General features: G+C 31.8%; 1 protein-coding gene across 1 annotated transcript; it reads right to left on the reverse strand.

Moving 5' to 3' along the window:
- Nucleotides 1-7615: 7615 nt before the first annotated feature.
- LOC139485410 (transmembrane protein 272-like) lies at nt 7616-12423 on the reverse strand. The gene is made up of 4 exons (XM_071269878.1): nt 12238-12423; nt 10524-10583; nt 9655-9861; nt 7616-8591 (listed from the first exon to the last, which is right to left on the reverse strand). The coding sequence occupies exons 1-4, from the start codon at nt 12350-12352 to the stop codon at nt 8368-8370; spliced, it is 606 nt and encodes a 201-aa protein (XP_071125979.1). The 5' UTR covers nt 12353-12423; the 3' UTR covers nt 7616-8367.
- Between the last annotated feature and the right edge of the window lie 1882 nt (nt 12424-14305).

A 14305-nucleotide genomic window follows, 5' to 3' on the forward strand; every position in this document is an offset into this window, starting at 1 on the left:
ATTTGATAAACTATTGCAGGATATACCAGTAACCCACAAATAGTGTCTTTAACTTATTCCTTATTCCCATTACAAACTTTTTAAAATTGGTTCACTTTGGTAACAGGAAAGAACTGGATCTTTTTATACCATTTTTAAAATTGTCATTTTTACCACATTTAACAATTATTTAAATTACAGACAACAGTTCCTAGATCCTCAATGTGTGTTCTTCGATTTGTGTTATTAAAATACCGGATCTAAAGTTTTTTTTTGGGTTTATTTTCTTATTGCCGAAAATTAGACTTTTTCAGATATTGTCCCTTATAAAGAATGGGACCTGAGTAAAAGAAGTATCAATAGTGGGAAATATTTCTATAATGAGTGGGACGAATTGTCACTCCTCCGCAGTTAATTTCATTTACTTTAAACGGATAAAAATTGCCGACATTCCGACTTCCTCGGTAGAGAGTTCCGACTTCCTAGGTAATGGTTCCAGCTGGTTTAGAAACTTTTTTGTCTTTCTTTGCCATGACGTTTTCAGTTTATTTTCGACCTCTGTACGAGTTTGACTGTCCCTCTGGTATCTTTCGCCCCTCTTCTACAACTGTCGCGATATTTCTATATTCGCCATAAATATAGATTAAATCTTGAAAATTGCAAAACCAAGAACAGAAACATGTCGTTAGTGAAGTACTACGGGGCGCCGAATGGGATTTTTTTGTGGTTTTGTACTCGAAATTCAATTTTGTACGGACAAAAGTGAGTTTTGTTCAACAAATATGAGTTTAGTTTAACAAAATTTGTAGCATACTACAAATTTAAAAATTTGTTATACAAAATTATCTTTTAGTGGATAAAAGTTACTTTTGTCATGACAAAGTTCATTTTTGTATCACAGACTTGACTTTTGTTACCTAATTTGAAAATTGGGCGACAAAAGTCAATTTTGTATGCAAATTAGTTTAGTTTGGATTCTGAGAACTAATTTGCATACAACATCGACTTTTGTGAGACAAAATTGACTTTTGTGAGACAAAATTGACAAAATTGAATCTGGTCTCACAAAATTGACTTTTGTGTTTTAATTTCCATAGTCAATTTTGTAGGCAAATAAGTTTATATTAGCATACCTTTTTGACAAAATTCATTTCATGACAAAAATGAATTTTGTCTACAAAAATGAATTTTGTCTACAAAAATGAATTTTGTCTGCAAATATGAATTTTGTTTACAAATATGAATTTTGTCATGACAAAAATGAATTTTGTCTACAAAAATAAATTTTGTCTACAAAAATAAATTTTGTCTACAAAAATGAATTTTGTCATCACAAAATTAAATCTCTCATAAAACAAAAATGTACATGTATCACATAGTTTTGTAAGAAAAAAAATGATTTTGTTATGACAGAATTGAATTTTGTACAAAACACAAGAGTTCCATTCGGCGCCCCGTAAGTACTGTGGTGTTAAATGACGTCCCTGTAATGGATGTTGAATGGTATGTCAAATTAGTATATTGGATTTCCATTCTTTTTTTCTGGCTTTTCGACAGAATGTCTTCCATTTGCATGATGTGATCGTGCTTGTTTGTCTTTTTCATGACGTTAGAAAAGGAACAATGGAAATAACAATGATATTTACGTCATAATAATTGAGGTTTCAAATATATACATAGGTCAGTCAGCTCCTTTTATCATACAACAGATGTAGGCACAACAAAAACAACCACACAAACACATAACACATACTATGATATAAAACCAGAATGAAAAATAGAATATCGTATGGTGGCACTTTATCCGCTGCTGTAGGGTTTGGTGTTGTGAAATTTCCATAGGTCCGGTAAATCCAAACATTGCCTGAAAATGGAATTAAAAATTTGTAAAAGGTCATGTACACTTTGTATCAATACAGAACGAATAGAGCGACACTACACCTGCTTTACAATCACTATCATAACGTGGTTGACCAATACGATATGGCGCCCCTTCATAGGATGGTCCAAGTAATCGTGCACATAATCACAAATGTTTTTGCCAATATAATCACAATCATCGATATGTTTTTAAACAATATAATCAGATAATAAGAAATAGTCCCAGATTATAAAATAATTAAACAATCATGAAAAATAGTTGGTTTTGTAATCAAATACTCACTATGAAAACAACCAAGACTTAGTAATCACATAATAAAAAAAAATCCACGAACAGGCTCGATATGTCTTAGTATCAATCCACAGGTTTTTAAGAATCCAGAAAAGACGTCTAATCTGATTGTACCCTATTCTTGATTGTGATATTTTACCTAAAATCCCCTACCAAATGGCAAAATCAAAAGCTCAAACACATCAAACAAATGGGTAACAATTGTATAATTTCTGACTTGGTACAGTCATTTTCTAATGTACAAAATCAAGGATTAAACATTTCACCGCTTGCTTGACAGTCGCATAAAATTCTATTATATAATAACTGTTACCTTAACATGCTTAATTTAACCTGTCGACACACCATTCATGACTCCTTTTAGCGATTCACTTAGTTTTTGTATATAACCAATATTTTTGCCTTCCTCCTCGATTTTTGAAAGATAAACATAAATAAATTACTGTTGCCTTAATTTATGCAGGTTTCCTGGCAGCTTACAAAATTTAACAGACCTGATTTATTGAATACGCAACATTGTTAAAAATCTTTAAAAAAAAACCTAAGACACGGGGAACTTTTAATTCCTACATTAGACAAAAAATATGATGAATAATCAAAATGGCATTACGAGATTGAACATCGGTAAAAAGTAAAATAGCAAAAATACTCCCAGGAAAGTTCCTTATCAAATGGCAAAATCCAAAACTCAAACACATCGAACAAATGGATAACCCATTGTCCAACTGTCATATTATTGACCTGAAACAGGCATTTTATTATGCAAAAAATGTAGGATTACACCTCTCACTTATACTGAGAACGATGTGTGAGCAAAACAAACAGACATAAAAGGTACAAAATGTCAAAAATAGGGGTACAGCAGTCAACATTGTGTTATGATATTAATCACTGTAAAATAGACACAACTCGTTGGAAGTACTTGATAAATTGCATGCATATATTGGTGATTTTGAATCTGTTCAAAGTTTTGATTTTTCTACCCTATATACCACTTTGCCTCATATTCTTATTAAGAAAAAATTCACATCCCTAATTAACTGGGCATTTAAAAAGTCGGAATGCGAGTACATATGTTCAAACTCTTTTAGATCATTTTTTAGTAGCAATAAACAAAAGAACTATGTCAATTGGACATGCTTTGATACTATTTATGCACTTGAATTTTTACTTGATAACATTTTTGTTCGCTTTGGAGATTCCGTATATCGTCAAGTTATTGGAATTCCAATGGGGACTAACTGTGCACCACTTATTGCGGACCTGTTTTTGTATTGTTATGAGTTACAATTTATGACTAAAATTAGCAAAGACCCATCAAAACAACATTTGATACAAAAATTTAACAATACTTTTAGATATTTGGATGATATATTGGCTCTAAATAATGACGACTTCAGTATGTATACTAAAGAAATTTATCCTGTAGAACTTACTTTAAATAAAGCTAATGATAACAATGACCACTGCCCTTTCCTCGATCTTGATATCTATATCATAAACGGGAAGCTTAATACAAAAATTTATGATAAAAGAGATGATTTTTCATTTCCTATTGTTAATTATCCATTTTTAGATGGTGACGTTCCCTTGTCACCATCTTATGGTGTTTATATATCTCAACTTGTACGATTCGCTCGTGTATGTAACAATGTATTAGATTTTAGCGAGAGAAATTTATGTATTACTGAAAAATTATTACACCAGGGTTTTCGATATCACAAACTGGTCAAAACATTTACTAAATTTTATCACCGGTATAAGTAAATAATTCGTAAATATAACTCAACATGCAGACATCTTATACGTTCAGGTATTTCACATCCAAAATTTTATGGAAATATTCTTTATAAAGCACAAAAATGTCAGTATTCTCCTCAGAAACTAACAAAACCTTTAAATAGACTTATTAAAAGGGGATATAGTTACGATACTGTTGTCAGGTCATTAAAGATTGCATATTTTGGCTTTAACATTGATTCACTGATAGGGTCTTTGCATCGGAACTAAACACATTTATTTCTTAAAAAAACAGTTGTTGGCATGACACGGGTTATGTTCTTCTCATATATTTTATGATAGTATGATACTAAACCCCTAACAGGAGGGATTGTACCTGATATTCATATGATGAAGACATAATCTTTCAATCAGTTTAATTGAGGTCTGGAGCTGGCATGTCAGTTAACTGCTAGTAGTCTGTTGTTATTTATGTATTATTGTCATTTTATTTATTTTCTTTTGTTACATCTTTTGACATCAGACTCGGACTTCTCTTGAACTGAATTTTAATGTGCGTATTGTTATTGTTTTACTTTTCTACATTGGCTAGAGGTATAGGGGGAGGGTTGAGATCTCATAAACATGTTTAACCCCGCCGCAATTTTGCGCCTGTCCCAAGTCAGGAGCCTCTGGCCTTTGTTAGTCTTGTATGATTTTAAATTTTAGTTTCTTGTGTATAATTCGGAGTTTAGTATGACGTCCATTATCACTGTACTATTATGCATATTTTAGGGGCCAGCTGAAGGACACCTACGGGTGCGGGAATTCTCGCTACATTGAAGACCCATTGGTTGCCTTCGGCTGTTGTTTGCTCTATGGTCGGGTGGTTGTCGCTTTGACATATTCACCATTTCCTTTCTCAATTTTACAAATACATATGTCAACACAGAAACACAATAAGGCATATATAGACAAAGCACATAAGCAAAAATGAAAGACAACAATACAAAATATTTTGCAATAGCACAATAACACAATGTCCGGATGAATAAATACCACAGCACTTCAAATGGATGTAACCAAAAATAGACTTAACAGATACAGTTGTCTGACTCTTATCTTCTTTACTTACATATAGAAATTGGCAATGAGAGTCGGTTGAAATTTTTTTTTACGACTTTCCATTTCTATGCAGCAAATTTTCAACAGCGTCTGCAAACGGATTATATATCATCTTATTGATACAATATTCTCGTGCTTGTATTTCCTATCATGATTTTGTTATAGAAGGTTGCAGCTGATTAGGAAGCTATTAAACCCAAACGTTCTTAATGGTGAAGTTAAAATCACACCTTTTTAAAATTTACGGACGCCATTACGACTTGGTTGATCGTTATGGAATTTCCGTTTCACTGATGATAGCGGATATGTTTCTCATGTCGTAATTACAATCCCGTTCCTTTTTCACGAATGTGACCTCCAAATTAGAGTTATTACCGGGTTAGTGCTAACACGGGTAACACGACGGGAACCACATTTGGAGTAGGATCTGCTTTCCCTTCCGGAGCACCTGAGATCATCCCCGGTTTTTTGTGGGTTCGTTTTGCTTAGTCTTTAGTTTTCTATGTTGTGTTTTGTGTACTATTATTTGTTTGTTTGTCTTTTTTCTTTTTTAGCCATGGCGTTGTCAGTTTATTTTCGATTTATGAGTTTGAATGTGCCTCTGGTATCTTTCCCACCTTTTTTAACAGTAAAATAACCATTCACAAAGAAAAATAAAAGAATACTATAAAACGTTATTCAGATGATAAACGACGTCAAAACTTAAAATCTACATTTGTGCTGATGATACGGAATATTTATCAACAAGGTCTTGGTGTCTTCCGATTATTTTGTTTAGAAAAGTGCTAGACTTTCTTTGAAATAACATTGTTCATCAACTTTCTGTTCAAACACTGGTGACGTTTTCCAAAGTCTGAGTAGCATCTGTAATATCTTGAATACCGAATATGAATTGGGAAATGTATATTCCATATTCAGATGAAGTTGATATATTGTTTCTCAGATAAGGGGAATTGATAATTTCAAAATTAAAATTGTCTTGTTTGTTTGTGTTTTGATGATGGTGATGTGTTTGAAGATCTTACTTTACTGAACATTCTTGTTACTTACAATTTTCTCTATCTGTAATAAACTTGGCCCTTTAAATTACACAGAGGAAAATATTTTGTAAAAATTTAAAAACAGTTATAAAATTAATGAAAATAGTTAAATATTGACTATAAAGGGCAATAACTCTTTGAGGGGTCAACTGACCATTTAGGTCATGTTGACTTATTTGTAGATCTTACTTTGCTGAACATTATTGTTATAGACAGTTTATCTCTATCTATACTAATATTCAAGATAATAACCAAAAACAGCAAAATTTGTTTAAAAATTACCAATTGTTGGACAGCAACCCAACAACCCATTGTCCAATTCATCTGAAAATTTCAGAGCAGATAAATATTGACTAGATAAACAATATAACCCCTTTCAGATTTGCTCTAAATGCTTTGGTTTCAGAGTTATAAGCCAACATCTACATTTTACCCCTATGTTCTATTTTTAGCCATGGCAACCATCTTGGTTGGTTGGCCGGTCACCGGACACATTTTTTAAACTAGATACTCCAATGATAATTGTGGCTAAGTTTGGTAAAATTTGGACTAGTAGTTTCAGAGGAGAATATTTTTGCAAGATAACAGACGACGACGACGACGACGGACGACGGACGCAAAGTGATGAGAAAAGCTCACTTGGACCTTCGGGCCAGGTGAGCTAACGAGGCAGATAAAACCGTGTCTGTTGTTTCTTCAATTTCTAGTTCTGGAAGATATATAAATGAACCCATGCAAATCGGAAAAATTTGGATTGAGATCATATCAACCATCCATATAATATTAATGGTGTCAGCAAATTGATATGAGTGTACATAAACGCAACAGTAGTTTAGTTTAAACATATTTATTTATAGTGGATTGGGAAACAAGTTTTGCAACTTATGTTTATCCCTTTTCACTTTGCGTGTGCGAGTGCTGCCTTGTAGCGGCATTAGCCTACTCTTTTTCGAAATCTACAATGGTGTCTTTAACGTGCAAGAGATATGGCTCTCTCTTAACACGGGTCAGTCATTTATCGTCCCCTTCCGACGGACTATCATCGTATCCTCAAGACCATACTCGCAGATGGTGTCAAGGGAGAGCCGAAAATTGAGTTCCTGAAATTTTCTTCCCAAACGGGAATCTAACCAGGAAGGAACCTTTGTGTCAGTAGTCCGATGCACTAACAACTACACGCAACAGTAGTATACCGCTTTTCGAAACTCATAAAGCGATTGAGAAAAAAACAAATCCGGGTTACAAACTAAAACTGAGGGAAACGTATCAAATATAAAAGGAGAACAACTACACATCACACAACTTGAAAATGTAACACACACAAAAACGAACCATAGTATAAATGGCCATTTTCCTGACTTGGTACAGGACATTTGAAGAAAAAAATGGTGTGTTGAACCTGGTTTTGTGGCATGCCAAACCTCCAGCATGGCAATGTTAAATATAACATTAAAATGACAACATTATATGATAGGACTACAATACAAATAAATGGGAGAACATATAAAACAGAGAAAACACGAAAAATAGCTAACAAAAGGTACCAGGTTTAAAATTTAATACGCCAGACGTGTAAGTGCTAATGTTTTATTTTGTTTACTGAATTGAGGGTTTAACAATTGTTGTCTCACATATTATGTATTCATTTTATTCTATATTACGTTCAACTGACAAATAAAAGAAATCTAAAGTTTAGAAGAACACTGAAATAGAACATCGTCAAAATCACGGGTTAATTTGCTACAGGTAATATATAATAACTTCGAATCTCATAATGAAAAGGTTAAAAATAGATAAAATAATTATTACATTGTTTTCCAAACATGTACATAAAAACGATTCAGTTAAGGATAAAGTCATTTTTGTAAGAAAAATATTCCGATTGTTTAAAACAATATATGAATGGTCACCGTGATATTTGATCTTTTTGTGTTAATGAAAAGATATTTTTAACGTGTTGGGGAACTCCATACTGAAGCTGTAAGAAAGGCATTTTCTCTTTCCTACTAGTTCCACTTTTATCACATTGATCATGCTATCACAAATACTATAGAAACGGTTGAGTATGCTGCATATTAAATAACGTCCAGAAATTGACAATAGGAACTGGTTTGGAATACTAGTATATAACTTTTCTATATCTAGTAGTATCATCTTCTCCTTATCTACATGTCTACTGTAAGATGGAATTCAATCCTCTTTTAATGGTGCAGAAATACTGATTTTACTTCTTTGTGATAAATATCTCTCGTGTTATTCTAAAGTCATAACCATGATAAATGTAGTGTCACTAAACTATAGGAATGTCCAAATATTATCACATAACGTTCCTTATACACCATATTTACTAGTAGGTGATCCATATGATGACATTTTAGCACTACAGCATAACATTGAAATACAACATCCACAACAGAGGAGAAAAAAGAGTCCCATAATTATGTATGTACCAGTAATTAACCAAAAGGAGAAATAAAATAATGTTGGTTGACAGTAATCTTCACTCGATTCATCTGTAGAGAACTTTTTATACGTCGAATAAACCCATACATTTCCTGCAAAAGAAAATATAAATAACCAAATATATAATTATTTGAACAGAAGTTGCTATTTAACGTAAAATTCCATACATTGTTTGCAAAACAAAGTAAATAACCAATTAAACATTATTCATATTCTAATGCGAAATTGAAATAAGGATGTTGTATACACCCAGATTTGCCCTGAAAACAATTATAATCAATCAATATTCATGTAGAAGATGCTTACCATTACCGCATAGAGTGTCATTCCCGAAATCACAAAACATTTTAGTCTAACACAAATGAATACACAAATTGATATTGAAAACTACTTTATTTTGAACAAAAGTGTATAGAAACCATATTATTTTCTTTTCGGTGTAATGTACACTGTCATATATAAGGCACCAACAATAACAGTTATTAACCGGAAGAAGCAGATTATCTCCAATATTGTATTGCAAATATATAAAAACATATGTGTATAACAATTATATTTAGTTTGCTCTAGTTGACTGATAAAAAAAATCAATATTACAGTGACTTGACTGTTAGGGTTGAAAGGACAGTTAGTACCGTTTATATTTGATTTATTTAAAGAAAGTTCCTTTGGGTAAATTTCGGCAATATACTCAGAAAAGTCTTGGTCATCTAACGAAAAGAGTTTCAACAAAGTAAGGGTAAATATTGTTGAATTAATCAATAAACGAGATTAGACGGACGGAATTGTTACTGAGTTTGGTCATAAGCTCTGATTGATAAAAGTAAAAGAACATTATCTTTGTTATTATATATGTATATAGTAGGGCGAAAACTTATTATAAGTTGTAATCAATACGGGTAATCCCATTACTTGAATGATCATTAGTTGGGGATCATTTTGCCGTAATTAAAAATGCATTTGTCCCATTCTATTGTTCCAAATATATCTTTCCTTTTTCCGTTTAACAGTTGACAAATAAGTTTTTTTTTAAATTTAGTTTCAAAAGGCCCTTCTTAGTATATTAATTAATATTGTCAAATGATAATTTGTATTTCAAGTTTTTATACACTGTATGGTATACGTATATAGATATATATTATTCTTCAAACATACCTGCTATAAACCATGCAAACAGAAAACAACCAATGATACCATCACATGCACTTTTAGGTTTGCTTTCTTCCTGCTCTCCTTCATCTTTCCTGGCTCTGAAATTGTCTACCAAACTCGACACAGCTTTCACAATGGAAAAAGCTCCAAATACGATGAGGTATATAGGAATATATTTCTGTTTCGGACAGTCATTTAGGTAAAGTCCTCCTAAATAGAAAAAAAGGAATCAAGATTTTGGATCTTTTTAGTTAATATTAAACTCTGTTTCCAAAGCTTATGTAAAAACGAGAACTCCAAGAATGTAATATGTGAAAATAGAGAATTGCCTGTTGGCTGGATATTTTGTATTGATTTATAACTCAAGTGTTCTAGTGTTGTTTTTTGTTGTTGTGATTTACACTGTGTGAGTTATAATAATCGTTGATAAATTAAAAAAAAAAAAACATATGGATATCTGCTGAACGTATACAATTTAATTGAAATCGATGATAATAAGATTCGAATGTCATTGCAACCCTATGATGATAACAGCTACGCTTAAATATAATGATGCCTGCTAAGCTAAAATTGCCTTAAACATCAATTAAGATATGTTTTGGTCGTCCATCACGAGATAAACTATTAAAAGTGAATGGTATGTAATGAATATATACATGAAAGATACTATTGACCTTGAAAGACACATTAGACTTTGAAAGTCTCAATATCGATATCCGGTAGTTTAGAATAGACAAAAAATTTAACCAAAGTAGATATATTCAAAATTAAGCATGTTCAAAATCTAGTGTTTCTGCTCTTTGCATGAGAGTTATAATTCTTTTTTACTACAATTATTGACACTTTTTTTCAGACATCATACGACAAATTACCTATTACTATGGCTGCTACTGGCACTGCTAATGACACAACTAATAATACTGTAGCAATCACTGAAACAAAAGATAAACCAATGAAGTGAGAATTTTAATTAATTTATAGAAAAAGCCACGGATTAGTAAATCTTACAAATAAAATACATATCAGACACAAGCAAAAAGGACGAAGGAGAGAAGAAAATGTTTACACTATTTCAGTAAAAATCTAAATATGGTATCATTCTTACACAATCTACCTTGCAATTTTGTACAAGAGGTTATACCTCAGGCATAGATTACCTTAGCTGTATTTGGCAAAACTTTTAGGAATTTTGGTCCATCAAGCTCTTCAACTTCGTACTTTATTTTGCCTTTTTAACCTTTTTGGATTCGAGCGTCACTGATGAGTCTTTTGTAGACGAAACGCGTATACACAAAATTTAGTCCTGGTATCTATGACGAGTTTATTTATATGAGGGTGGTAATACCGCCAGGCGTCAAACGGTCATTTTCAGCTACCGTTAGCATCAAGTTGGTTAAAATTTTACCGTGAGTCGTCAAAATATCTTTATCGTGATTCGTCAGAGGTCTCAAATAATTATCGTACCGTCATTACGGGTAACAATTTAACGTGATTCGTCAAAATCCATCGATGTTTTTTATCGTCTAAAAGAAAGTGTACATTTTATCGTCATGCACCAAAAATTACCGTTAACGTTATTTGGCAAGAACTTTTACCGTTATTCGTCACGAAGGAACCCCCATTACCACCCTCTTATATCATTAAAGCAGTATCCTTATTGGAAACAAAAGGGTTGCTTCCTAACAATGTTAAACCAAAGATTAATTAAACGTCTTCACTGCGTCTGATGCATATTATTCGACATATGACAAACTTTGCTTGAGGGAGAAGAAACAGTAGTTTAAAAAATAAATCAAAGGGAATAATCATTATGTTAGAATATACTAGTTTATTGACGAACCCTTCTGGATTCTTGATCGTCAGTGACAAACAGTCTACGACTAGTGTTAATGAAATTCATAACATTGTTTCTAAGCTGTCAGTTTCTTAATAAGGAAATAGGATAAATAAGTTGGATAAAACATTGATCAATGAAAAGTTTATTGTATTTTAAAATGCATTAATAAAAAACGTTAAGAATACAAATACAATGGTCAAGAATATGTCGCGTTTACTTGGCAACCAACATTGAATCTATATATATAATGTAAGAATGCCTTTGGGTTTGTTTTAAAAGAGATGCATAAGAGTAACATGAATATAAAGTTTCTATTATTTAATAAGTATAACTAAACAATGACTTGGACAATTCAACCCTTTTAACCATCTATTCACAATAATCACATCAACGGATTATCCAACCAGATAATCCATATTTTGCGCATCTGCGCATATAATGGAGAAAAAAAAGATACTACCAGTACGTACATTTATTGCGTTATCAAACTCTTTAATACAATAGCATCATAAATGTAGTATTTTTCAGATAAATTATTTGTGAAAAGTAAAATAACACAAATACCAAACTCCGAGGAAAATTCAAAACGGAAAGTTCCTATTCAAATGGTAAAATCAAAAGCTCAAACGTATCAAACGAATGGATTCCTGACTTTGTACAGGCTATTCTTATGTAGAAAATTGGGGATTAAACCTGAATTAGAAGTTAGTATGACTGAATTATAGTTAATCAATAAATATTATACTGACCTGAGTTACACACAATTCCTATTGATTTTCGTGCGAAATCAACATTCCCATCAGAAGTTACCTTTGCCTGAGCTATTTTACCAAATAAGGAGTCATATGATGGCGGCTGGTCCATTTTCTAATCTGTATACGCGATGAGATGAGATGAAATCAAAATCTGGAAAGGAGAATGAACTAATTATCTTTATCTATATTATATATAAATTCATTATTTACATTTATTGTATATCATGGTACTTAACTTTATCGAATGAAATGTTTGACATAGAACTTTAATACAAGAGATATGTAGCTTATCCAAATCTGCTGACACCACGCACCCCTACATATTTTACTGAATATTCAACATTTTCCAACTAAATAGGAATCTCTCGGATACTGTATAATACTTTATCTAAACAAAATCTTCTATATACTAATAGGGAAGAAATCAATTTATTTTGATATATGTTTTTAATAATTTACATTTTACCAATGTAGGAAAATGCAGTTGAAAGTAGGTGTAATGTTATATGCCGCAAAGAATATATGCCAAATTAGTTCAGACAGTCGTGAACGGTACTTTTGGTATGAAAGTATTTGAGATAGTTATGTTATGTGTAATAATGACTTGTAAAGATAGGAATACTATAAACTATTGTATAAATAATGTTGAGCGTTGTTGGTTTGTAGTTTTAAAGTGTTTTCCTAATCATAACTTATATTACTACACAGGTTAAACACTTGACTTTCAACAAATCTTATTCATAAAATCTCGTTCCATAATTATTTGATTTGATCTGAGCTGGCATATCTTCCGTTTTAATGTGTTTTCATGTATTTTACTCTATCAGTTGACAGGGGAAATTATAATACCAATTAACAAGATTTTATATAATAAACAACGTTTTGTCAAAACTTCTTTCTCGTCAGTCAATCACGACAGCCGTTAACGAAATGCAAAAGTTTGAAGTAGAAAGTATCAAAAGTTGTAAAGCAATGAATCCAATTACTGTTAACATTTGAAAGCCAAATCAAATTTAGGAATAAATACGTATCGAGAGGTTAAGTAAAAATTAAACTAATCCAGACTAAAAAAATCAGTTATTGATTATAGAGAAACACCTTATTAGAGCAAAAGCACTGATGAAAGAGCGTCCAATACTTTTGGTGACTTACAAAACATCAAAAGTGGTATTGACTAACGAGAAGTTGTTCAGTGACAAAAGAACTAAATGGCAATAAAAAAACACATCAGTCGAAGAAATATTGACAATACCGTAATCAGAAGACAAAACCATCAGTCGAAGAAATGCAGGTAATGTCATGACTAGATATAAAACTACCAGTCGTAGAAATACAGACAATGCCGTGACCAGAATAGAAAAAAAAAACAACAGCTGTAGAAATACAGACATTATCGTGACCAGAAGGAAAAACTATCAGTCATAGAAATACAGACAACACCGTGACCATAAAATAAAACCATCGGTCGTAGAAATACAGACAAAACAGTGATCAAAAGATATGAAAAATAATCATTAAAACCCAGGCACATCTCAAATTGTTCACAAGTGAAGCTTATAGTTATGCTTATGTTGAAATTTAATTATAATCTACAATTAATGTATCATGCCATAGAAATATTGGTAGAAGCAACACGGTAATTATGGAATGAAAAGTACACAAACAACATAAAAAAAATGCAACAGCAGCATGAACCCAAAGTATACAAAACGGGTTTAGCCTCTTATCACAGTGCATACAATACAAATAACAAAGTGTGAACGTATACACAATCAAATGAATTATGTAATTAATATGGGCTTCGATCATTCTTTATCTGATTAATATACATCAACATCTCGTAAAGCCAAAACGAAAACCAAATGACAGCAATTATTATAATTCACGGCTCCGACGACGGAACTTGATTATATTATTCCGCACAGAAATAGATGTAATAGATGATTTTATAAAATATCTGGCATTCAATTTTCCCTAAAATTTAACAAAAGTATTTATCTATTTACGTACGAAAGTAAATATTTATATAGATATTCAGCAAACAAATGATCGAACTGTTTGA

The sequence above is a fragment of the Mytilus edulis genome, chromosome 8 (genome assembly GCF_963676685.1).
Source record: "Mytilus edulis chromosome 8, xbMytEdul2.2, whole genome shotgun sequence".
Taxonomy (NCBI): domain Eukaryota; kingdom Metazoa; phylum Mollusca; class Bivalvia; order Mytilida; family Mytilidae; genus Mytilus; species Mytilus edulis.

What these genes read in the sequence shown, in the direction of transcription:
- LOC139485410 (XM_071269878.1), bottom strand. Translation starts at nt 12,352, where the DNA reads ATGGACCAGCCGCCATCATATGACTCCTTATTTGGTAAAATAGCTCAG. An exon ending in AGTAGCAGCCATAGTAATAG is followed by an intron (nt 9,862 to 10,523) that starts GTAATTTGTCGT and finishes TTTTCTATTTAG; the next exon opens with GAGGACTTTACCTAAATGAC. An exon ending in GTTTGCATGGTTTATAGCAG is followed by an intron (nt 8,592 to 9,654) that starts GTATGTTTGAAG and finishes TTTCTTTTGCAG; the next exon opens with GAAATGTATGGGTTTATTCG.